The 26,264-nt window shown below is 62.1% G+C and overlaps 1 protein-coding gene across 1 annotated transcript in view; it reads left to right on the top strand.

Moving 5' to 3' along the window:
- The window catches only part of FLNC (filamin C), a 111,475-nt gene that overhangs the window by 59,670 nt on the left and 25,541 nt on the right, over window positions 1–26,264 (top strand). The window contains exons 23-35 of the mRNA XM_090125896.1: window positions 321–494; window positions 1,518–1,680; window positions 3,915–4,075; window positions 5,840–6,007; window positions 7,699–7,822; window positions 10,491–10,647; window positions 13,184–13,373; window positions 15,834–15,857; window positions 18,176–18,423; window positions 20,508–20,595; window positions 21,180–21,320; window positions 22,267–22,395; window positions 25,926–26,099. Of these exons, the coding sequence (XP_089982022.1) occupies window positions 321–494; window positions 1,518–1,680; window positions 3,915–4,075; window positions 5,840–6,007; window positions 7,699–7,822; window positions 10,491–10,647; window positions 13,184–13,373; window positions 15,834–15,857; window positions 18,176–18,423; window positions 20,508–20,595; window positions 21,180–21,320; window positions 22,267–22,395; window positions 25,926–26,099 (1,941 nt within the window). The remainder of the gene's footprint in view (window positions 1–320; window positions 495–1,517; window positions 1,681–3,914; window positions 4,076–5,839; window positions 6,008–7,698; window positions 7,823–10,490; window positions 10,648–13,183; window positions 13,374–15,833; window positions 15,858–18,175; window positions 18,424–20,507; window positions 20,596–21,179; window positions 21,321–22,266; window positions 22,396–25,925; window positions 26,100–26,264) is intronic.

Genomic DNA, 26,264 nt, shown 5'->3' with positions numbered 1-26,264 from the left:
CCCCCACCCCATTTCCCACCCCCCTCCCCCATTCTCACCCCCTCCTCTGCCCCCCCATCGCACCCCCAAAGCCCCCCAACCATAGAACCCCCCAACCTATAGGACCCCCAACCCTTCCATCGCAACCCCAAAGCCCCCCAACCATAGGACCCCCATCACCCCCAACCCCATAAGCCCCCCCCATAGGACCCCCAACTCCCCCCATCGCAACCCCAAACCCCCCCACCCCATAGGACCCCCCACCCCATAGGACCCCCCACCCCATAGGACCCCTCACCCCATACCCCCCGCCCCCCTCCTCACCCCTCCCCCCCCCGCAGGGCCGCTCCGTGACGTCAGCACGGAGTTCACGGTGGACGCGCGCGCTCTCGCTCCGTCCGGCGGCCCCCACGTGGGCGCGCGCGTCACCGCGCCGTCCGGCGCCAGCACGGAGTGCGCCGTCAGCGACCTCGGCGACGGGACGTACCGCGTGCGGTACACGCCGCTGGAGGAGGGTCAGCACCGCCGCTGCCGGGACCACAAGTCCCCATTGGGACCACAAAGCCCCCCGTGGGACCCCGAACCCATCATGGGACCACAAGTCCCCATTGGGACCCTGAATCCCCCATTGGGACCCCGAACCCATCATGGGACCCCAAATCCCCCATTGGGACCCATTGGGACCCCTTGGGACCCCAAAGCCCCATCGGGACCCCGAAGCCCCCTTTGGGACCCCGAACCCATCATGGGACCCCAAATCCCCCATTGGGACCCATTGGGACCCCTTGGGACCCCAAAGCCCCATCGGGACCCCGAAGCCCCCTTTGGGACCCCGAACCCATCATGGGACCACAAGTCCCCCATTGGGACCCCGAATCCCCCCTTGGGACCCCAAATCCAAACCATGGGACCCTCAAATGCCCCCATGGGACCACAAATCCCCACCCACAAGCCCCAAATCCCCCCTCGGGACCCCATATACCCCCCTGGGAACCCCAAATCCCCCCACGAGCCCCCAAATCCCCCCTTGGGACCCCAAATCCCTGCCATGGGACCCCAAAATCCCCCCACGAGCTCCCAAATCCCCCCTTGGGACCCCAAATGGCCCCACAAGCCCCCAAATCCCCCCCTTGGGATCCCATACTCCCCATGGGACCCCAAATGCCCAACCCTGGGGACCCCATACCCCCCAAGGGACCCCCAAATGCCCCCCCACGAGCCCCCAAATCCCCCCCTTGGGACCCCAAGTCCCCCATGGGACCCCCTAATCCACCCATGAGCCCCCAAATCCCCCCATGAGCCCCAAATCCCCCCCTGGGACCCCCATTTCTCCCCTCACGAGCCCCCAAATCCCCCATGGGACCCCAAATCTCCCCCTTGGGACCCCAAATCCCCCCCTGGGACCCCCAAATCCCCCCATGAGCCCCCAAATCCCCTCCTTGGGACCCCCAGGCCCCCCCTGGGACCCCCAAATCCCCCCCCTGGGACCCCCGAATCCCCCCCGCTCCCCCAAACGGCGCCGTGCCCGCTGTCGCCAGGCGTGCACCAGGTGGAGGTGACGTTCCAGGAGCTGCCGGTCCCTCAGAGCCCCTTCGTGGTGGCGGTGGCGGAGGGCTGCGACCCCACGCGCGTCAGCGCCCACGGCCCCGGCCTGGAGAGCGGCCTGGTGGGCAGAGCCAACTGCTTCACCGTGCAGACACGGTGAGTCAGCGCCAACGCCGGCACCGCCGCCGGCACCAGCAGCACCACCAGCACCAGCACCACCAACACCTGCACCACCAACACCAGCACCGGCACCACCGCCATCACCAGCAACACCACCAGCACCAACACCACCAACACCTGCACCACCAACACCACCGCCATCACCAACACCACCAGCACCAGCACCAACACCACCGCCATCACCAACACCACCACCACCAATACCAGCACCACCAACACCACCAACACCTGCACCAGCACCACCGCCATCACCAACAACACCACCAGCACCACCAACACCAGCACCGGCACCACCGCCATCACCACCAACACCAGCACCACCACCACCACCACCAGCACCAACACCAGCACCGGCACCACCGCCATCACCACCAACACCACCAACACCAGCACCACCACCACCACCAGCAACACCAGCACCAACACCAGCACCAACACCACCAGCACCACCAACACCAGCACCTGCACCACCGGCATCACCACCACCACCAGCAACACCAGCACCAACACCAACACCACCAACACCTGCACCTGCACCACAGGCATCACCACCAACACCACCAATACCAGCACCAACACCAGCACCAGCATCACCAACACCAGCACCACCACCACCACCACCAGCACCAACACCAGCACCGGCACCACCGCCATCACCACCAACACCACCAACACCAGCACCACCACCACCACCAGCAACACCAGCACCAACACCAGCACCAACACCACCAGCACCACCAACACCAGCACCTGCACCACCGGCATCACCACCACCACCAGCAACACCAGCACCACCAATGCCAGCACCACCAACACCAGCACCTGCACCACCAACAGCACCACCACCACCAGCACCAGCACCACCAACACCACCACCACCACAAACACCAGCATCACCAGCACCAACACCGCCAACACCTGCACCAGCACCACCGGCATCACCACCACCACCAACACCTGCACCAGCATCACCAGCACCAACACCATCACTGCCATCGTCAGCACCAACACCAGCACCAACACCACCAGCATCACCAACACCCGCACTAAAACCACACCAACATCTGCATTACCAGCATCACCAGCACCACCAACACCAGCATCACTGCCACCACCACCACCTCCCCGCCACAGCGGTGGCACTGCTGCCCCCATGGCACTTCTGTTGGCCAGCCACAGCGGTGGCACCGCCATCACCCAACCACGATGGTGGCACCTCCGTCATGTGGTCATGGTGGTGGCACTGCTGTCCCCACGGCACCTCCATCAACCGTGGCAGTGGCACCTCCGCCACCCAGCCATGGTGGTGGCACCTCCATCACATGGCTGTGGTGACACTGCTGTCCCCACGGCACTTCCGTCACCCAACCCTGGCAGTGGCACCTCCATCACCCAACTACAGTGGTGGCACTTCTGTCACCCAGCCATGGTGGTGGCACTTCTATTGGGCAACCGTGGTGGTGGCACCTCCATCACCCAGCCATGGCGGTGGCACTGCTGTCCCCATGGCACTTCTGTCACCCAGCCGTGGTGGTGGCACCTCCATCACATGGCTGTGGTGGCACTGCTGTCCCCATGGCACCTCCATCACCCAACCATCATGGTGGCACCTTTATTGGGCAACCGTGATGGTGGCAGCTCCATCACCCAGCCCTGGTGGTGGCACTGCTGTCACCCAGCCATGATGGTGGCACCTGTGTCACGTGACCATAACGGTGGCACTGCTGTCACCCAGCCGTGGCGGTGGCACTTCGTGTCACACAGGTGCCACCAGCATGTCACTTCTGTCCCCACGCCACCCATGTGCCACCTCCATCCCCTCGTCCTGGAACTGCCCACTGTGTCCCCTTGTCCCTGAGGTCCCCACGATGTCCCCAAGGTCCCCACGATGTCTCCCATTGTGGAGGTCCCCACAATGTCCCCGAGGTCCCCACGATGTCCCCAAGGTCCCCACGATGTCCCCCCTTTTTAGAGGTCCCCTCCATGTCCCCTTGTCCCCGAGGTCCCCATGATGTCCCCTTGTCCTCAAGATCCCCATGATGTCCCCAAGGTCCCCACGATGTCCCCCATGGTGGAGGTCCCCACGATGCCCCCGAGGTCCCCACGATGTCCCCCCTTTTTAGAGGTCCCCTCCGCGTCCCCTTGTCCCCTCCTCCCCCACGATGTCCCCCGCCGTCTGACCGTCCCCCCCCGTCCCCCCATGTCCCCAGGGGCGCCGGCACGGGGGGTCTGGGCCTGGCCATCGAGGGTCCGTCGGAGGCCAAGATGTCGTGCCAGGACAACAAGGACGGCAGCTGCTCCGTGGAGTACGTGCCCTTCGCCGCCGGCGAATACGACGTCAACATCACCTTCGGGGGCAGGGCCATCCCCGGTACGGGGCTGGGGGCTGGGGGGGACGTGGGGGGGCATGGGGAAATACGGGGGGATGGGGATTGGGGGGAGATGGAGGGGGTATGGGGGGGTGGGGGGAGATGGGAATATGGGGATATGGGGGCACATGGGGGGATGGGGGGACATGGGGGGAGTTGGGGGGATGGGGAGGCATGGGGAAATATGGGAGGATGGGGATTGGGGGGAGATGGAGGGGGTATGGGGGGGTGGGGGGAGATGGAGGGGATGGGGAGGCATGGAGGGATGGGGAGATGGGGAGGCATGGGGAAATATGGGGGGATGGGGATTGGGGGGAGATGGAGGGGATGGGGGGGTGGGGAGGCATGGGGAAATATGGGGGGACATGGGAGGATGGGGGGAGATGGGGGGATGGGGGGATGGGGAGGCATGGAGGGATGGGGAGATGGGGAAGCATGGGGAAATATGGGGGGATACGGGGGGGATATGGGGGGATGGGGGTGATGGGGGAATATGGGGGGATATGGGGGGGATGGGGGAATATGGGGAGGCATGGAGGGATGGGGAGATGGGGAGGCATGGGGAAATATGGGGGGATATGGGGGGATGGGGAGACATGGGGGAATACGGGGGGTGTGGGGGGTATGGGGGGATATGGGGAGATTGGGGTGATCGGGGGACATGGGGAGATGGGGGGAGTGGGGGAGATGGGGAGGCATGGGGAAATATGGGGGGACGGGGATTGGGGGGAGGAGGGGGTATGGAAGGGTGGGGGGAGATGGGAATATGGGGATATGGGGGGACATGGGGGGTGGGGAGACATCAGGGGGTTGGGGGGAGTGGGGGAGATGAGGAGGCATGGAGGGATGGGGAGATGGGGAGGCATGGGGAAATACGGGGGGGTGGGGGGATGGGGGGGCTGGGGGGAGGGGGGGAGATGGGGAAATATGGGGGGATGGGGATTGGGGGGAGGAGGGGGTATGGGGGGTGGGGGGAGATGGGAATATGGGGATATGGGGGGACATGGGGGGATGGGGTGACATGGGGGGAGTTGGGGGGATGGGGAGGCATGGAGGGATGGGGAGATGGGGAGGCATGGGGAAATATGGGGGGATATGGGGGGGATGGGGGGAGTGGGGGAGATGGGGAGGCATGGGGAAATATGGGGGGAAACGGGGGGATGGGGGGAGATGGGGGGATGGGGAGGCATGGAGGGATGGGGAGATGGGGAGGCAAGGAGAAATATGGGGGGATACGGGGGGATATGGGGGAATGGGGGTGATGGGGGGACGTGGGGGATATGGGGGGGTGGGGAGACATGGGGGAATATGGGCAGTGTGGGGGATATGGGGGGGGATTGGGGTGATGGGGGGACATGGGGAGATGGGGGGATTGGGAGGATGGGGGGTCATGGGGGGATTGGGAATAGAGGGGGGAGATTGGGGGGATGGAAGACATGGGGGACATGGGGGGTGGAGGGAATTGGGGGAATCCCCACCCCACCCCATCCCATCCTCATCCACATCCCATCCTCATCCACATCCCATCCTCATCCTCATCCCATCTTCATCCCCATCCCATCCCACCCCATCCCCATCCCAAACCCCACCCCACCCTACCCCCACCCCATCCCATCCCATCCCATCCCATCCTCATCCCCATCCACATCCCACCCCCACCCCATCCCCAACCCCATCCCCATCCCCATCCCCACCCCATCCCCATCCCGACCCCCACTCCTACCCCCCCCCGCCCCCCCGGCCCGGTTCTGACCCGCTTCCTCCAGGCTCGCCGTTCCGCGTGCGCGTGTCGGACCCGGTGGACCCGTCCCAGGTCCGCTGCTCCGGTCCGGGTCTGGGTCCGACCGTCCGCGCCGGGCTGCCGCACAGCGTCAGCGTGGACTGCAGCAAAGCGGGCCGGGCGGCGCTCGATGTGACGCTGCTGGGACCCAGCGGTGCGGGGCGGCCCTATGGGGGGGCGGCCCTATGGGGAGGGGGGTGGCCCTATGGGGGGGGCTCTATAGGGGGTGTGGGGTGGCCCTATAGGGGGGTGGGATGGCCCTATGGGGGGGGGGTGGCGGCCCTATAGGGGGGTGGGGCGGAATATAGGGGATATGGAGTGGCCCTATGGGGGGGGCTCTATAGGGGGTGTGGGGTGGCCCTATGGGGGGGGGGGCGGCCCTACAGGGGGTGTGGGGTGGCCCTATAAGGGGCGGGGGGGCGGCCCTATGGGGGGGTGCCCTATAGGGGGTGTGGGGTGACCCTATGGAGGGGGGGTGGCCCTATGGGGGGGGGGGCCCTACAGGGGGTGTGGGGCGGCCCTATAGGGGGGGTGGGGTGGCCCTAAGGGGGGGGGGGCCTATAGGGGGTGTGGGGTAGACCTATGGGGCTGGGGGGGGGGGGGCGGCCCTGTGGGGGGGCGGCCATATAGGGGGTGTGGGGTGGTGGAATATGGGGGGTGTGGGGCAGAATATAGGGGGTGTGGGGCGGCCCTATAGGGGGTGTGAGGTGGAATATAGGGGGTATGGGGTGGCCCTATAGGGGGTGTGGGGTGGCCTGTAGGGGACATGGGGTGGCCCTATAGGGGGTATGGGGTGGCACTATAGGGGGTATTGGGCGGCCATACAAGGGATATGGGACAGCCTATAGGGGATACGGGGTGGCCTGTAGGGAGGGGGGTATGGGGCAGACTATAGGGGATATGGGGCGGCCCTATAGGGGGTGTCGGGTGGAATATAGGGGGTGTGGGGCGGCCCTATAGGGGGCATGGGGCAGACTATAGGGGGTATGGGGTGCCCTATAGGGGATATGGGGTGTCACACAGGGAATATGGAGCGCCCTATAGGGCATATGAGGAGTCCTATAGGGGATATGGCATACACCAGTTTCCATAGGGCAGCACCCCACAACCCCATAGCGCCCAACTGACCACATAGCGCCCCACTGACCCCGCTGACCCCATATCACCCTGCTGACCCCATAGCGCCCCACTGACCCCATAGCACCCTACTGACCCCGCTGACCCCATAGCATCCCACTGACCCCACTGACCCCACAGCACCCCGCTGACCCCACAACCCCATAGAGCTGCACTGACCCCACTGCACCCCACTGTTCCCATAGCACCCTATTGACTCCATAGCACTGCACTGACCCCATGACCCCATAACACTCTACTGACCCCACTGACCCCATAGCACCCCACTGACCCCATAGCACCGCACTGACCCCATAGCGCCCCACTGACTCCTGTTCCCATAGCACCCCACTGACCCCACAGCACCGCACTGACCCCACGACCCCATAGCGCCACAATGAGCCCATAGTGCCCTACTCACCCCCTATCACCCCATTGACCCCACTGACCCCATAGTGCCACACTGACCCCGCTGACCCCATAGCGCCCCACTGACCCCACAGCGCCCCACTGACCCCACTGTCCCCATATCACCCCACTGACCCCACTGACCCCATAGCGCCCCGCTGACCCCATAGCGCCCCACTGACCCCATATCACGCCACTGACCCCATAGCGCCCCACTGACCCCAGCGCCTGTAGCGCCCCCCAGCGCCTGTAGCGCCTGTAGCGCCCCCTAGCGCCTGTAGCGCCCCATAGCGCCCCCTAGCGCCTTGGCTGTTCCCGCAGGAGCCCCGGAGCCGGTGGAGGTCCGCGACAACGGCGACGGGACGCACAGCGTCACCTACAGCCCCAGCGCCGTGGGGCCGCACAGCCTCAGCATCGCCTACGGGGGGCAGGACGTGCCGCGCAGGTGGGGCCGCCCCGCACCGCCGGACCCAGAGCCGGCCCCATAGCTGGACCCATAGCTGGACCCATAGCCAGCCCCATAGCTGGACCCATAGCCGGCCCCATAGCTGGACCCATAGCCGGCCCCAGAGCCGGCCTGCCCCATAGCTGGACCCATAGCCAGCCTGCCCCATAGCCGGCCCCATAGCTGGACCCATAGCCAGCCTGCCCCATAGCCGGCCCCATAGCTGGACCCATAGCCGGCCTGCCCCATAGCCGGCCCCATAGCCGGCCCCATAGCCAGCCCCATAGCTGGACCCATAGCCAGCCTGCCCCATAGCCGGAATCATAGCCGGCCCCATTGCTGGACCCATAGCCAGCCTGCCCCATAGCCGGAACCATAGCCGGCCCCATAGCTGGACCCATAGCCAGCTTGCCCCATAGCCGGACCCATAGCTGGCCCCATAGCTGAACCCATAGCCAGCCTGCCCCATAGCCAGCCCCATAGCCGGCCTGCCCCATAGCTGGCCTGCCCCATAGCCGGCCTGCCCCATGGCCAGCCCCATAGCCGGCCCCATAGCTGGCCCGCCCCATAGCCAGACCCATAGCTGGCCCCATAGCCGGCCTGCCCCATAGCCGGCCTGCCCCTTGGCCAGCCCCATAGCCAGCCTCATAACCAGCCTGCCCCATAGTGAGACTGCCCCATAACCGGACCCATAGCCAGCCTGCCCCATGGACAGCCCCATAGCCGGCCCCATATGCAGCCAGCCCCACTGACGCCCTGCCCCATAGGCCCTTGTCCCATAATGACTCCGATGCCTTACACTGACCCAAGATCACCCCACACGTTGCCCCGCTGACCCCACAGCACCCCACAGCACCCCAAGCACCCCACAGCACCCCATATCCCCCCACAGCACCCCACAGCACCCCAAGCACCCCACAGCACCCCATATCTCCCCACAGCACCCCACAGCACCCCACAGCTCCCCACAGGACCCCAAGCACCCCACAGCACCCCATATCCCCCCACAGCACCCCTTATCACCCCTTATCACCTCATAAAACCCTATAGAACCTCATAGCTTCCCAGATATCACCCCATAGCACCCCATAGCACCCGTTTATCACCCCATATCACCCCATAGCACCCCATAGCACCTGTATATCACCCCGTATCATCCCATATCACCCTATAGTAATCCATAGCATCCCATATATCACCCCATATCATCACCCCATAGCTCCCCATATCACCCCATATATCACCCCATATCACCCCATATATCACCCCATATCAACCCATATATCCCCCCATAGCACCCCATAACACCCCATATATCACCCTATATCACCCTATAGCACCCCATAACAATCATATATCGCCCTATATCACCCCATAGCACCCCATATATCATCCCATAGCACCCCATTGCTCCCCATATTTCACCATAAAACCCCATTAAACCCCGTAGAACCCCATAGCACCCATATAGCACCCCATAGCACCCCATAGCTCCCCATATCACCCCATATATCCCCCCATATCACTCCATATCATCCCATATAACACCCCATAGCACCCATATATCCCGCCATAGCACCCATAGATCACCTCATCTCTCCCCCCATGCCCCCCCAGCCCGTTCAAGCTGCAGGCCGTGCCCCCCCACACTGACCCCAGATAGCACCCATAGCACCCATATATCACCCCATATCCCCCCATAGCACCCATATATCCCCCCCTAGCACCCATATATGACCCCATGTCTCCCCCCAGCCCGTTCAAGCTGCAGGCCGTGCCCCCCCCCACTGACCCCATATCTCCCCATAGCACCCATATATCTCCCATAGCACCCATATACCACCCCATAGCACCCCATATATCACCCCATAGCACCCCATAGCTCCCCCATAGCACCCATATATAACCCCATGTCTCCCCCACACCCCCCCAGCCCATTCAAGCTGCAGGCCGTGCCCCCCCACACTGACCCCAGATAGCACCCCTAGCACCCCATATCACCCCATATCACCCCATAGCACCCACATATCACCCCATATCATCACCCCATATCGACCCATATTACCCCATAGCACCCATATATCACCCCATAGCACCCCATATATCACCCCATAGCACCCATATCTGACCCCATGTCTCCCCCCATGCCCCCCAGCCGGTTCAAGCTGCAGGCCGTGCCCCCCCACACTGACCCCAGATAGCACCCCTAGCACCCATATATCCCCCCATAGCACCCATATATCACCCCATAGCACCCATATATCCCCCCATATCTCCCCATAGCACCCATATATCACCCCATATCCCCCCATATCACCCCATCTCCCCCCCCAGCACCCATATGTGACCCCATGTCTCCCCCCAGCCTGTTCAAGCTGCAGGCCGTGCCACCCCCAATGACCCCATATCACCCCATAGCACCCATATATCCCCCCATAGCACCCATATATCCCCCCCTAGCACCTATATATCCCCCCCTAGCACCCATATGTGACCCCATGTCTGCCCCCAGCCCGTTCAAGCTGCAGGCCGTGCCCCCGCACGACGCCATATCACCCCATAGCACCCATATACCACCCCATAGCACCCATATATCACCCCATAGCACCCCATATCACCCCATATATCCCCCCCTAGCACCCATATGTGACCCCATGTCTGCCCCCAGCCCGTTCAAGCTGCAGGCCGTGCCCCCGCACGACGCCAGCCGAGTGCTGGCCTCCGGTCCCGGGCTGAGCCCCTCGGGGGTCCCGGCCTCCCTGCCCGTGGAATTCGCCATCGACGCCCGGGGGGCCGGGCAGGGAGTGCTGACTGTGCAGATCCTGGTGGGTGGGGGCAAAGCGGGGCGGTGGGGGGAAGGGGGGCGCGGGGGGGTATGGGGGTGATATATGGGGGGATGGGGGGGTGGGGGGGGAAGGGGGGTGGGAGATATGGGGGGTATGGGGGGGTGGGGGGGAAGGGGGGTGTGGGGGGGGTATGGGGGGTGGGAGATATGGGGGGTATGGGGGGGTAAGGGGGGCATGGGGGGGGTATAGGGGTGATATATGGGGGGTAAGGGGGGGACGGAGGGGTTATGGGGGGGTGGGGGGTCAGGGGGGCATGGGGGGGTATGGGGGTGATATATGGGGGGTATGCGGGGGTGGGGGGTAAGGGGGGGATGGAGGGGGTATGGGGGGGTGGGAGATATGGGGGGCACAGGGGGGTGGGGGGCAAGGGGGAGTGGGGGGGCACGAGGGGGTGGGAGATATGGGGGGTATCGGGGGGAGTAAGGGGGGCATGGGGGGGTATAGGGGTGATATATGGGGGCGTGGGAGATATGGGGGGTATGGGGGTGGGAGATATGGGGGGGCACGGGGGGGTGGGGGGTAAGGGGGGCATGGGGGAGTATGGGGGTGATATATGGGGGGGGTCCGGGGGGGTGGGGTTAAAGGGGGTATGGGGGGGTATGGGGGTGGGAGATATGGGGGTTTATGGGGGGGTTATGGGGGGTCAGGGGGGCATGGGGGGGTATGGGGTGATATATGGGGGGGTATGGGGGGGTGGGAGATATGGGGGGTATGGGGGGATGGGGGACATGGGGGGGATGGGGGGCATGGGGGTGGGAGATATGGGGGGCTGGGGGATATGGGGGGCATGGGGGGGTGGGAAATATGGGGGGTCACGGAGGGGTGGGGGACATGGGGTGGTGCGGGGGGTGGGGGATATGGGGGGTATTGGGGGGGTGGGAGACATGGGGGGGTGGGAGATGTGGGGGGATGTGTGGGGGGCTGGGAGGTACGGGGGGGCACTGGGGGGCTTGGGGACATGGGGAGATCACTTGGGGGGCCGGGACCTATGGGGGGGGGGCACATGGGGGGCTGGGGGACATGGGGGGGGGTCACTTATGGGGCTGGGGGGGGCGCCGGGGGACTGGGAGTCATGGGGGACGCGCTTTGGGGGCTGGGATCTATGGGGGGTCGCTTATGGGGCTGGGGGCCACGTGGGGGGGTCACTTGGGGGGCTGGGAGCCCCATATCCACCCCACGGGGCTGAGCCCCACAGCTGCCCCATAGCTGCCCCATAGCCAACCCACAGCGACCCCATAGGGCTGAGCCCCATAGCAGCCCCATAGCCACCCCATAGCAGCCCCATAGCCACCCCATAGCTGCCCCACAGCTGCCCCACAGCCACCCCAAATCCACCCCACTCCACCCCAATGAGTCCGAGCCCCACAACCTCCTCCCACCCCACACCTCCACCCCACAACCTCCACCCCACAACCCCTCCCCGCCCCATATCAACCCCATAACCCTGCCACCCCCATCCCCAGCCCCCTACCCCCTCCCCACCCCATACCCACCCCACAACCCCTCCCCACCTCATATACACCCCACAACCCCCTCCCCCCATACTCCCCCCATACCCCCCACACTCCCCCAATACCCCCCCATATCCCCCATTGTCCCCCATACACCCCAAATCCCCCATACCCCACACCTCCCATATCCCCGTAACCCCCATTGACCCCACACCCCCATACCCCCCCATACCCCCCACTGCCCCCACTCCCCCCATATCCCCCATTGCTCCCATTGCCCCCCATCCCCCCATCCCCCCCATAGCCCCCATCCCCCAACACCCCCCATCCCCCCATATCCCCCAATACCCCCATCCCCCCATAATCCCCTATAGCCCCCCCCATATCCCCCATTGCCCCCCATATCCCCTATAACCCCCCATATCCCTCATCCCCCCCATGTCCCCCAATACCCCCCATACGCCCCATTGCCCCCCATCCCCCCCATATCCCCCATTGCCCTCCATGCCCCCCAATACTCCCCAATACCCCAATACCCCCCATATCCCCTATAACCCCCCATATCCCCCATTGCCCCCCATTGCCCCCCATATCCCCTATAACCCCCCCATATCCCTCAACCCCCCATGCCCCCCAATACCCCCACACCCCCAATACCCCCCATACCCCATCCCCCCCATACTTCCATCCCCCCCATAGCCCCCATATCCCCTATAACTCCCCCATCCCCCAATACCCCCCACACCCCCATTGCCCCCCATTGCCCCCAATACCCCCACAGCCCCAATGCCCCCCAATACCCCCCATATCCCCCATTGCCCTCCATGCCCCCCAATACCCCCAATACTCCCCAATACCCCCCATATCCCCTATAACCCCCCATATCCCCCATTGCCCCTCATTTCCCCCCATCCCCCCCATATCCCCCATTGCCCCCAATCTCCCCATTGCCCCCACCCCCCCCATGCCCCCAACAGCCCCCATCCCCCCATTGCCCCCCATTGCCCCCCATCCCCCCACTGCCCCCCGCCCCCGACCCCCGCTGACGGCGCGGCGCGGCGCAGGACCCGGAGGGGCGGCCGACGGAGGCGCGGATCTCGGACCACGGCGACGGGACGTTCACGGTGCGCTACGTGCCGCGCCTGGTGGGCCGCTACTGCATCACCGTGCGCTACGGCGGCGACGACATCCCCGCCTCGCCCTTCCGCATCCACGCCGCGCCCAGCGGCGACGCCAGCAAGTGTCACGTGACCGGTGCGTGCCGCGCCGCGCCTGCGCGCCTCCCTCGCAGCGGGATGCTGCCCCATAGAGCGCTGTGCTGCCCCATAGATGTGTGTGCTGCCCCATAGAGCCGTGTGCTGCCCCATAGAGCCGTGTGTTGTGCTGCCCCATAGAGCCGTGTGTTGTGCTGCCCCATAGAGCCGTGTGCTGCCCCATAGAGCCGTGTGCTGCCCCATAGATGTGTGTGCTGCCCCATAGAGCCGTGTGCTGCCCCATAGAGCTGTGTGCTGCCCCATAGAGCCGTGTGTTGTGCTGCCCCATAGAGCCGTGTGCTGCCCCATAGATCTGTGTGCTGCCCCATAGATGTGTGTGCTGCCCCATAGAGCCGTGTGCTGCCCCATAGATCGGTGTGCTGCCCCATAGAGCGCTGTGCTGCCCCATAGAGCCGTGTGCTGCCCCATAGATGTGTGTGTTGTGCTGCCCCATAGAGCCGTGTGCTGCCCCATAGAGCGCTGTGCTGCCCCATAGAGCCGTGTGCTGCCCCATAGATCCGTGTGCTGCCCCATAGAGCCGTGTGCTGCCCCATAGATCGGTGTGCTGCCCCATAGAGCCGTGTGCTGCCCCATAGAGCTGTGTGCTGCCCCATAGAGCCGTGTGTTGTGCTGCCCCATAGAGCCGTGTGCTGCCCCATAGATCTGTGTGCTGCCCCATAGATGTGTGTGCTGCCCCATAGAGCCGTGTGCTGCCCCATAGATCGGTGTGCTGCCCCATAGAGCGCTGTGCTGCCCCATAGAGCCGTGTGCTGCCCCATAGATGTGTGTGTTGTGCTGCCCCATAGAGCCGTGTGCTGCCCCATAGAGCGCTGTGCTGCCCCATAGAGCCGTGTGCTGCCCCATAGATCCGTGTGCTGCCCCATAGAGCCGTGTGCTGCCCCATAGATCGGTGTGCTGCCCCATAGAGCCGTGTGCTGCCCCATAGATGTGTGTGTTGTGCTGCCCCATAGAGCCGTGTGCTGCCCCATAGATATGTGTGCTGCCCCATAGATCCGTGTGCTGCCCCATAGAGCGCTGTGCTGCCCCATAGATCCGTGTGCTGCCCCATAGATCCGTGTGCTGCTGCCCCATAGATCCGTGTGCTGCCCCATAGATCGGTGTGCTGCCCCATAGATGTGTGTGCTGCCCCATAGATCCGTGTGCTGCCCCATAGATCAGTGTGCTGCTGCCCCATAGAGCGCTGTGCTGCCCCATAGATGTGTGTGTTGTGCTGCCCCATAGATGTGTGTGCTGCTGCCCCATAGATGTGTGTGCTGTGCTGCCCCATAGATGTGTGTGTTGTGCTGCCCCATAGATGTGTGTGCTGCTGCCCCATAGATGTGTGTGTTGTGCTGCCCCATAGATGTGTGTGCTGCTGCCCCATAGATGTGTGTGCTGTGCTGCCCCATGGATCCGTGTGCTGCCCCATAGATCTGTATGTTATGCTGCCCCATAGAGCGCTGTGCTGTGCTGTGCTGCCCCATAGAGCGCTGTGCTGCTGCCCCATAGATCTGTGTGCTGCTGCCCCATAGAGTGATGTACTGCCCCATAGATCCGTGTGCTGCCCCATAGATCTGTGTGCTGTGCTGCCCCATAGATCTGCATGTTGTGCTGTGCTGCCCCACAGATCGATGTGCTGCCCCATAGGTCTGTGTGCTGCTGCCCCATAGATCTGTGTGCTGCCCCATAGAGCACTGTGCTGCTGCCCCATAGATTCCTTTGCTGCCCCACAGTGCCTCATTGCGCTGCCCCATAGCATCTGTGTGCTGCCCCATTGTGCTGCCCCATAGCGCTGCCCCATAGCACCACCCCATAACTCCCTGTTGCACTGCCCCATAGCGCCCCATAGCGCTGCCCCACTGCATCCCTGCGCTGCCCCATAGCGCCGCTCCATAACTTGTTGTGCTGCCCCATAGCGCTGCCCCACTGCATCCCTGTGCTGCCCCATAGCTCTGCCCCATAACTCCCTGCTGTGCTGCCCCATAGCGCTGCCCCACCACATCCCTCCGCTGCCCCATAGCTCTGCCCCATAACTTGTTGTGCTGCCCCATAGCACCGCCCCATAACTCCCTGCTGCACTGCCCCATAGCGCCCCATAGCGCTGCCCCATTGCATCCCTGTGCTGCCCCATAGCGCCGCCCCATAACTCCCTGCTGCGCTGCCCCATAGCGCTGCCCCACTGCATCCCTGTGCTGCCCCATAGCTCCGCCCCATAACTCCCTGCTGCGCTGCCCCATAGCGCTGCCCCATAACACCCCAGAGCCTCACACCTTCCCCTGCCCCCCATCACCCCATTCCCCCCCTCCGCCCCACTCCGCCCCACACTCCTCACCTCTGCCCCACAGCTCCCCCCCCTCCACCCCCCAGCTCCCCCCCCACCTCTGCTCCTCACCGCCCCCCGCCTCTGCCCCACACCGCGCCCCACTCACCGCTTTCCCCCCCCTTCCCCCTCTCTTTACAGTCTCCATTGGGGGTCACGGACTGGGTAAGTGGGGCCGGGCTGTGGGGCTGAGCTATAGGGCTGGGCTATAGGGCTGGGCTATGGGGCAGAGCTATAGGGCTAGGTTATGGGGCTGAGCTATAGGGCTGGGCTATAGGGCTGGGCTATGGGGCTGAGCAGCTATAGGGCTGAGCTATGGGGCTGAGCTATAGGGCTGGACTATGGGGCAGAGCTATAGGGCTAGGTTATGGGGCTGAGCTATAGGGCTGGGCTATGGGGCTGAACTATAGGGCTGGGCTATGGGGCTGGGTTATGGGGCTGAGCTATAGGGTTGAGCTATGGGGCAGAGCTATGGGTCAGACTTATGGGTCAGGCTATGGGTCAGGCTATAGATGAGATCTATGGGTCAGATCTATGGGTCGGGTCAGGCTATGGGTCAGGTCTATGGGTCAGATCCGTGGGTCAGTCTATGGGTCAGACTTATGGGTCAGATCTATGGGTCAGGCTATAGATGAGATCTATGGGTCAGTCTATGGGTCAGTCTATGGGTCAGATCTATGGGTCAGACTTATGGGTCAGGCTATGGGTCAGGCTATAGATGAGATCTATGGGTCAGATCTATGGGTCAGCTCTATGGGTCAGGCTATAGATGAGATCTATGGGTCAGACTGGTGGGTCAGATCTATGGGTCAGGCTATGGGTCAGATCTATGGGTCAGAGCGGTGGGTCAGTCTATGGGTCAGGCTATGGGTCAGGCTATAGATGAGATCTATGGGTCAGATCTATGGGTCAGATCTAGGGGTCAGGCTATAGGTGAGATCTATGGGTCAGTCTATGGGTCAGCTCTATGGGTCAGGCTATAGGTGAGATCTATGGGTCAGACTGGTGGGTCAGATCTATGGGTCAGGCTATGGGTCAGCCTATGGGTCAGATCTATGGGTCAGGCTATGGGTCAGATCTATGGGTCAGGCTATGGGTCACGCTATGGGTCAGAGCGGTGGGTCAGATCTATGGGTCAGTCTATAGATGAGATCTATGGGTCAGCCTATGGGTCAGATCTATGGGTCAGGCTATGGGTCAGTCTATAGGTCAGGCTATGGGTCAGATCTATGGGTCAGTCTATGGGTCAGGCTATGGGTCAGATCTATGGGTCAGCCTATGGGTCAGATCTATGGGTCAGGCTATGGGTCAGTCTATAGGTCAGGCTATGGGTCAGATCTATGGGTCAGATCTATGGGTCAGCCTATGGGTCAGATCTATGGGTCAGATCTATGGGTCAGAGCAGTGGGTCAGATCTATGGGTCAGCCAATGGGTCAGGCTATGGGTATGTCTATAGGTCAGCCTATGGGTCACGCTATGGGTCAGAGCGGTGGGTCAGATCTATGGGTCAGTCTATAGATCAGATCTATGGGTCAGTCTATAGGTCAGCCTATGGGTCACGCTATGGGTCAGATCTATGGGTCAGTCTGTGGGTCAGATCTATGGGTCAGGTTATGGGTCAGATCTATGGGTCAGAGCAGTGGGTCAGATCTATGGGTCAGCCTATGGGTCAGATCTATGGGTCAGCCAATGGGTCAGGCTATGGGTCAGTCTATAGGTCAGCCTATGGGTCACGCTATGGGTCAGAGCGGTGGGTCAGATCTATGGGTCAGTCTATAGATCAGATCTATGGGTCAGTCTATAGGTCAGCCTATGGGTCACGCTATGGGTCAGATCTATGGGTCAGTCTGTGGGTCAGTCTATGGGTCAGGTTATGGGTCAGATCTATGGGTCAGTCTATGGGTCAGCCTATGGGTCAGGCTATAGATGAGATCTATGGGTCAGACTGGTGGGTCAGATCTATGGGTCAGGCTATGGGTCAGATCTATGGGTCAGATCTATGGGTCAGGCTATGGGTCAGCCTATGGGTCAGATCTATGGGTCAGAGCGGTGGGTCAGATCTATGGTTCAGGCTATGGGTCAGTCTATAGATGAGATCTATGGGTCAGCCTATGGGTCAGATCTATGGGTCAGGCTATGGGTCAGGCTATAGATGAGATCTATGGGTCAGATCTATGGGTCAGGCTATGGGTCAGATCTATGGGTCAGGCTATAGATGAGATCTATAGGTCAGGCTATGGGTCACGCTATGGGTCAGAGCGGTGGGTCAGATCTATGGGTCAGTCTATAGACCAGATCTATGGGTCAGGCTATGGGTCAGTCTATGGGTCAGATCTATGGGTCAGGCTATGGGTCAGTCTATAGGTCAGCCTATGGGTCACGCTATGGGTCAGAGCGGTGGGTCAGAGCCCCGCCTCCGAGGCGCGCGGCGCATGCGCGTCGCCCCGCAGCGCCCCCAAGCGGCCGTTGTCGCTGCCCGCAGGCGGCTGCGCGTTCCCGACGCTGCGTCCCGGGGAGCGCACCCTGCTGGCCGTGGACGCGCGCGCCGCCGGGCCCGGCAAGGTCACGTGCTCCGTGCTCAGCCCCGACGGCGCCGAGGTGGACGTGGACGTGGCCGAGAACCCCGACGGCACCTTCCACGTGTCCTACACCGCGCCCGAGCCCGGCGCCTACGGCCTCACCGTCCGCTTCGGCGGGCAGCACGTCCCCAACTCGCCCTTCCGCATCGTGGTGCGTGGCCGGGGTCGGGGGTCACGGGGCCGTGGGGGTCACGGGGTCTTTGGGGTCATGGGGTCTTTGGGGTCATGGGGTCCTTGGGGTCATGGGGTCCTTGGGGTGATGGGGCACCCAGATGTTACGGCCTCACCGTCCGCTTCGGCGGGCAGCACGTCCCCAACTCGCCCTTCCGCATCGTGGTGCGTGGCCGGGGTCATTGGGGTCACGGGGTCACGGGGTCATGGGGTCTTTGGGGTCATGGGGTCATGGGGTCCTTGGGGTCCTTGGGGTGATGGGGCACCCAGATGTTACGGCCTCACCGTCCGCTTCGGCGGGCAGCACGGCCCCAACTCGCCCTTCCGCATCGTGGTGCGTGGCCGGGGTCAGGGGTCATGGGGTCCTGGGGGTCATGGGGTCTTTGGGGTCATGGGGTCTTTGGGGTCATGGGGTCCCTGGGGTGATGGGGCACCCGGCGCCTACGGCCTCACCGTCCGCTTCAGCGGGCAGCACGGCCCCAACTCGCCCTTCCGCATCGTGGTGCGTGGCCGGGGTCAGGGGTCACGGGGTCACAGGGTCATGGGGTCATGGGGGTCATGGGGTCATGGGGTCCTTGGGGTGATGGGGCACCCAGCACTTTTGGGCTGAGCGTCCGCTTCGGCGGGCAGCACGGCCCCAACTCGCCCTTCCGCATCGTGGTGCGTGGCAATGGGGTCGGGGGTCATTGGGGTCTTTGGGGTCTTTGGGGTCTTTGGGGTCATGGGGTCATGGGGTCCTTGGGGTGATGGGGCACCCAGATGTTACAGCCTCACCGTCTGCTTCAGGGGGCAGCACGGCCCCAACTCGCCCTTCCGCATCATGGTGCGTGGTGATGGGGTCAGGGGTCACGGGGTCATTAGGGTCATTGGGATCATGGGGGTTCTTGGGGTCTGTGGGGTCATGGGAGCATTGGGGGTCATGGGGGTCATTGGGTCATGGGGTTTTTGGAGTCTTTAGCGTCTTTGGGGTCATGGGGTCACAGGGTCATTGGGGTCCTTGGGATGATGGGGCTGGGGGGTCAGGGGTCAGGGATCAGAGGTCATGACCTGGCAGCTGTGGGTCACTGTGAAGTTGGGAGTTCTGTGGGGCTGTGCAACCTGTGGGGTTTGGTGACCCCACTGTGCCCCCCACCTCCCCTGACCCCACTGACCCCACTGAGACCCCCCTGTGCCCCCATCTCCCACTGACCCCACTGACCCCACTGACCCCACATCCCTGCTGACCCCACTGTGCCCCACATCTCTGCTGACCCCACTCACTCCACTGACCCCACTGTGCCCCCATCCCCCCTGACCCCCTTGACCCCACTGATCCCCCTGACCCTTCTGACCCCACTGATCCCACATCTCCCGTGACCCCACTGACCCTGCTGACCCCACTGACCCCACTGACCCCACTGTGCCCAAGTGATCCCTGCTGACTGCCCTGACCCCGCTGACCCCACTGACCCTGCTGACCCCACTGTGCCCCCATGCCCACTCACCCCTCCGACCCCCCTGACCCCGCTGACCCCCCTGACCTCTCTGACTCCGCTGACCCCCTCCAACCCCCTCCGACCCCCCTGACCCCTCTGACCCCCCTGACCCCGCTGACCCCTCCGACCCCGCAGACCTCCATGAGCCCCCCGACCCCCCCGACCCCCCTGACCCCCCCAACCCCACTGACCCCGCTGACCTCCCTGACCCCCCTGACCCCTCTGACCCTGCTGACCCCTCTGCCCCCCCTGGCCCCTCTGGCACCCCTTACCCCCCTGACCCCCCCGACCCCACTGACCCCGCTGACCTCCCTGACCCCGCTGACCCCGCTGACCCCCTTGACCCCCCCGACCCCTCTGACCCTTCTGACCCCGCTGACCTCCCTGACCCCCCTGACTCCCCTGACCCCTCCTGACTTCGCTGACCCCCCTGACCCCTCTGACCTCCCTGAGCCCCCAACCCCCCCTGACCCCCCTGACCCCCCCAACCCCACTGACCCTGCTGACCCCGCTGACCCCGCTGACCCCTCTGACCCCCTGACCCCTCTGACCCCGCTGACCCCGCTGACCCCGCTGACCCCCCACGCAGGCGACATCGGAGCCCCCCACCCCCCCTGAGAGCCTTCGGCCCTTCAGCCTCGATCTGCCCTGCGCCCCGCTGAAGGGAGACATCACCGGTAGGGGGCGCTGTGGGGCGCTATGGGGCGCTGTGGGTCTCTATGGGTCTCTATGGGTCTCTATGGGGCTCTATGGGGCTCTATGGGTCTCTATGTGTCGCTATGTGTCGCTATGTGTCGCTATGGGGCTCTATGGGTCTCTATGGGTCGCTATGGGTCTCTATGTGTCGCTATGTGTCGCTATGTGTCGCTATGGGTCTCTATGGGGCTCTATGGGTCGCTATGGGTCTCTATGTGTCTCTATGGGTCGCTACGTGTCGCTATGGGTCTCTATGGGTCCCTATGGGTCTCTATGGGTCGCTATGGGTCTCTATGGGTCCCTATGGGTCTCTATGGGTCCCTATGGGTCGCTATGTGTCGCTATGGGTCTCTAATGGGTCGCTACGTGTCGCTATGGGTCTCTATGGGTCTCTATGGGTCTCTATTGGTCCCTATGGGTCGCTATGTGTCGCTATGGGTCTCTATGGGTCGCTACGTGTCGCTATGGTTCTCTATGGGTCGCTACGTGTCGCTATGGGTCTCTATGTGTCTCTATGTGTTGCTACGTGTCGCTGGGGGCGCCGCTCATCACGGCCGCCCCCCAGCCGAGGTCCGCACGCCGTCGGGGCGCAGCGCCCGCGCCGAGGTGACGCAGCGCGGGGACGGGACGGTGGCCGTGCGCTTCGAGCCCACCGAAAAGGGGCGGCACCTCATGGAGCTGCGCTGCGACGGGGATCCGCTGCCCGGTAACGGGGGCGTGGGGGGGGCGGATATGGGGGGGTGGGGGGGTGATTGGGGGGGGGGCACTGATATGGGGGGTAAGTGGGTGGGGGGGATGGGGGGTCGCTGATATGGGGGGTGATGGCGTGGGGGGATGGGGGGGCACTGATGGGGGGGATATGGGGGTGATGGGGTGGGTGGGGGGGCATTGGGGGGGTGAGTGGGGGTGGGGGGATGGGGGGGCACTGATATGGGGGGAGGGGGCTGGGGGGTGCTGATATGGGGGAGATATGGCGGTAAGAGGGGGCGTGGGGGGCGATGGGGTGGGGGGGCACTGATATGGGGTGGGGGGCTGGGGAGGGTGGAGAGGTGATGATAGGGGGGATATGGGGGATATGGGGGGGATGTTGGGGGTGATGGGGTGGGGGGATATGGGGGACACTGGAGGGGGGGATTTGGGGGTGGGGGGCATGGGGGGGACACTGTGGGGGTAGGAGGGACAGACAGCTGGGGGGTCCTTGGGTCATTATTGGGGGAGGGTCCTGGGGACACTATGGGGGGGGTCATCGGGGGTCTCAGATGCAGCGCATCCCAATGTCCTAAAGACCCCCCCCTGCCCCCCCCAGCCCTCTGCATCTCTATGTGGACAACACTGGGGTCACCATGGGGGGGGTCTTTAGGACAGTGGGGGGGGACACTGGGGATGTCCATAGGAAATTATGGGGGGGTCCCAAGGACACTGTAGGGACAGGACACAATTGGGGGTCCAGGGACTCTATGGGGGGGGACCAGGGGGGCAGCGGGGGGGTCCTTGGGGGGGGGGGAGTGTGACAGACAAGATGGGGGTCCTGGGGACACTATGGGGGGGGGACGGATAACATGGGGGTCCTGGGGACACTTCTGGGGGTCCCAGGTGCTCTATGGGGGGGGTCATCGGGGGTCCCTGACGCCCCCCCCCCGTGCCCCCCCCAGGCAGCCCCCTGCAGTTCTACGTGGACGCGGTGGACGCGCGGCACGTGAGCGCCTACGGGGCCGGGCTGAGCCACGGCGTGGTGAACAAAGCCTGCAGCTTCACCGTCTGCACCAAGGGCGCCGGAGAGGGTAGGGGGGCGGGGGGGGAGGGGGGGAGGGGGTGGGGGTGAGTGGGGGTTATGGGGTTGGGGGGTGGGAGGGGCTGGGGGGGTTGGGGAGTGATGGGGGTTGTGGGGTGGTTGGGGTTGGGGGGTGATGGGGGTTATGGGGTGGTTGGGGTTGGGGGGGAACGAGGGGTGATGGCGGGGATGGGGGCTATGGGGTGGTTGGGGGTGGGGGGGCTGGGGAGTGATGGGGTGGTTGGGGGGGTTGGGGGTGATGGGGGTTATGGGGTTGTGGGGGTTGTGGGGTGATGGGTGCGACTCCCAAGGGGTCAGATCTGAGGATGCTCCATTATGGGGTCAGATCTCAGGGCAGTCCCTATGGGGTCGTATGATGGTATCCCTATGAGGCCGTCTGATTGTATCCCTGTGGGATCGTGTGACTGTGTCTGTATGGGGTCATGTGACTGTATTGCTATGGGGTCGTGTGACTGTATCCCTGTGGGGTTGTGTGGTTGTATCATTAGATCTCTATAGGGTTGTATCACTGTATCCCTATGGGGTCGTATGACTGTATCCCTACAGGGTCGTGTGAGTGTATCCCTATAGGGTTGTATCATTAGATCTTTATGGGGTTGTATCACTGTATTTCTATGGGTTCGTGTGATGGTATCGCTGTGGGGTCGTGTGACGGTATCCCTATGGGGTCGTGTGGCTGTATCCCTATAGGGTTGAATCATTAGATCTCTATGGGGTTGTATCATTAGATCTGTATGGGGTTGTATCACGGTATCTCTATGGGGTTGTATCATTAGCTCTCTATGGGGTTGTATCATTACATCTGTTTGGGGTTGTATCACGGTATCCCTATGGGGTTGTGTGACGGTATCTCTATGGGTTGTGTGATGGTATCTCTATGGGGTCGTGTGACGGTATCCCTACGGGGTCGTGTGACGGTATCTCTATGGGTTGTGTGACGGTATCTCTATGGGTTGTATCACGGTATCCCTACGGGGTCGTGTGACGGTATCGCTGTGGGTTGTGTGACGGTATCTCTATGGGTTGTGTGACGATATTGGTATGGGTTGTGTGACGGTATCCCTATGGGGTTGTGTGACGATATTGGTATGGGTTGTGTGACGGTATCCCTATGGGGTTGTATCACTGTATCTCTATGAGTTGTGTGACAGTATGGCTGTGGGTTGTGTGACGGTATCTCTATGGGTTGTGTGACGGTATCTCTATGGGGTTGTGTGACAGTATCTCTATGGGTCGTGTGACGGTATGGCTGTGGGTTGTGTGACGGTATCTCTATGGGGTTGTGTGACAGTATCTCTATGGGTCGTGTGACGGTATGGCTGTGGGTTGTGTGACGGTATCTCTATGGGTTGTGTGACGGTATGGCTGTGGGTTGTGTGACGGTATCTCTATGGGTTGTGTGATGGTATCTCTATGGGTTGTGTGATGGTATCTCTATGGGTTGTGTGACGGTATCTCTATGGGTTGTGTGACGGTATCTCTATGGGGTTGTATCACGGTATCTCTATGGGTTGTGTGACGGTATCTCTATGGGTTGTGTGACGGTATCTCTATGGGTTGTGTGATGGTATCTCTATGGGTTGTGTGATGGTATCTCTATGGGTTGTGTGACGGTATCTCTATGGGGTTGTATCACGGTATCTCTATGGGTTGTGTGACGGTATCTCTATGGGTTGTGTGACGGTATGGCTGTGGGTTGTGTGACGGTATCTCTATGGGTTGTGTGACGGTATCTCTATGGGTTGTGTGATGGTATCTCTATGGGTTGTGTGATGGTATCTCTATGGGTTGTGTGACGGTATCTCTATGGGTTGTGTGACGGTATCTCTATGGGGTTGTATCACGGTATCTCTATGGGTTGTGTGACGGTATCTCTATGGGTTGTGTGACGGTATCTCTATGGGTTGTGTGATGGTATCTCTATGGGTTGTGTGATGGTATCTCTATGGGTTGTGTGACGGTATCTCTATGGGTTGTGTGACGGTATCTCTATGGGGTTGTATCACGGTATCTCTATGGGTTGTGTGACGGTATCTCTATGGGTTGTGTGACGGTATGGCTGTGGGTTGTGTGACGGTATCTCTATGGGTTGTGTGACGGTATCTCTATGGGTTGTGTGATGGTATCTCTATGGGTTGTGTGATGGTATCTCTATGGGTTGTGTGACGGTATCTCTATGGGTTGTGTGACGGTATCTCTATGGGGTTGTATCACGGTATCTCTATGGGTTGTGTGACGGTATCTCTATGGGTTGTGTGACGGTATGGCTGTGGGTTGTGTGACGGTATCTCTATGGGTTGTGTGATGGTATCTCTATGGGTTGTGTGATGGTATCTCTATGGGTTGTGTGACGGTATCTCTATGGGTTGTGTGACGGTATCTCTATGGGTTGTGTGACAGTATCTCTATGGGTCGTGTGACGGTATGGCTGTGGGTTGTGTGACGGTATCTCTATGGGGTTGTGTGACAGTATCTCTATGGGTCGTGTGACGGTATGGCTGTGGGTTGTGTGACGGTATCTCTATGGGTTGTATCACTGTATCTCTATGGGTTGTGTGACGGTATGGCTGTGGGTTGTGTGACGGTATCTCTATGGGTTGTGTGATGGTATCTCTATGGGTTGTGTGATGGTATCTCTATGGGTTGTGTGACGGTATCTCTATGGGTTGTGTGACGGTATCTCTATGGGGTTGTATCACGGTATCTCTATGGGTTGTGTGACGGTATCTCTATGGGTTGTGTGACGGTATCTCTATGGGTTGTGTGATGGTATCTCTATGGGTTGTGTGATGGTATCTCTATGGGTTGTGTGACGGTATCTCTATGGGTTGTGTGACGGTATCTCTATGGGGTTGTATCACGGTATCTCTATGGGTTGTGTGACGGTATCTCTATGGGTTGTGTGACGGTATGGCTGTGGGTTGTGTGACGGTATCTCTATGGGTTGTGTGATGGTATCTCTATGGGTTGTGTGATGGTATCTCTATGGGTTGTGTGACGGTATCTCTATGGGTTGTGTGACGGTATCTCTATGGGTTGTGTGACGGTATGGCTGTGGGTTGTGTGACGGTATGGCTGTGGGTTGTGTGACGGTATCTCTATGGGTTGTGTGACGGTATCTCTATGGGTTGTGTGATGGTATCTCTATGGGTTGTGTGATGGTATCTCTATGGGTTGTGTGACGGTATCTCTATGGGTTGTGTGACGGTATCTCTATGGGGTTGTATCACGGTATCTCTATGGGTTGTATCACTGTATCTCTATGGGTTGTGTGACGGTATGGCTGTGGGTTGTGTGACGGTATCTCTATGGGGTTGTATCACTGTATCTCTATGGGTTGTGTGACGGTATCTCTATGGGTTGTATCACGGTATCTCTATGGGTTGTGTGACGGTATCTCTATGGGTTGTATCACTGTATCTCTATGGGTTGTGTGACGGTATCCCTACGGGGTCGTGCGACGCTATGGCTGTGTGGCAGCACGTGGTGCCCCCGGCTGTGAGCGCGCGGTGCCCGCAGGCGGGCTGTCGCTGGCCGTGGAAGGCCCGTCCAAGGCGGAGCTGAGCTGCCAGGACAACCAGGACGGCACGTGCACCGTGTCCTACCTGCCCACCGCGCCCGGCGACTACAGCGTCATCGTGCGCTTCGACGACGAGCACATCCCGGGCAGCCCCTTCACCGCCAAGATCACCGGTGCGCCACGCCGCGGGGCCTGGGGGGTTGTGGGGAGGGGGTGGGGGGGGATTCCCGTGATTATGGGGTGGGGGTGGGGTGGGCATTCCCATGGTTATTGGATGGGATGGAGGATGGTCCTGTGGTTATGCGGTGGGGATGGGGTGGGGATTCCCCATAGGACCC

The sequence above is a fragment of the Phasianus colchicus genome, chromosome 1, assembly GCF_987193195.1.
Source record: "Phasianus colchicus chromosome 1, bPhaCol1.hap1.1, whole genome shotgun sequence".
In the NCBI taxonomy this organism is placed as follows: Eukaryota; Metazoa; Chordata; class Aves; order Galliformes; family Phasianidae; genus Phasianus; species Phasianus colchicus.
The sequence above is the reverse complement of the archived record's forward strand: the minus strand, read 5'-3'. Positions and strand labels throughout refer to the sequence as shown.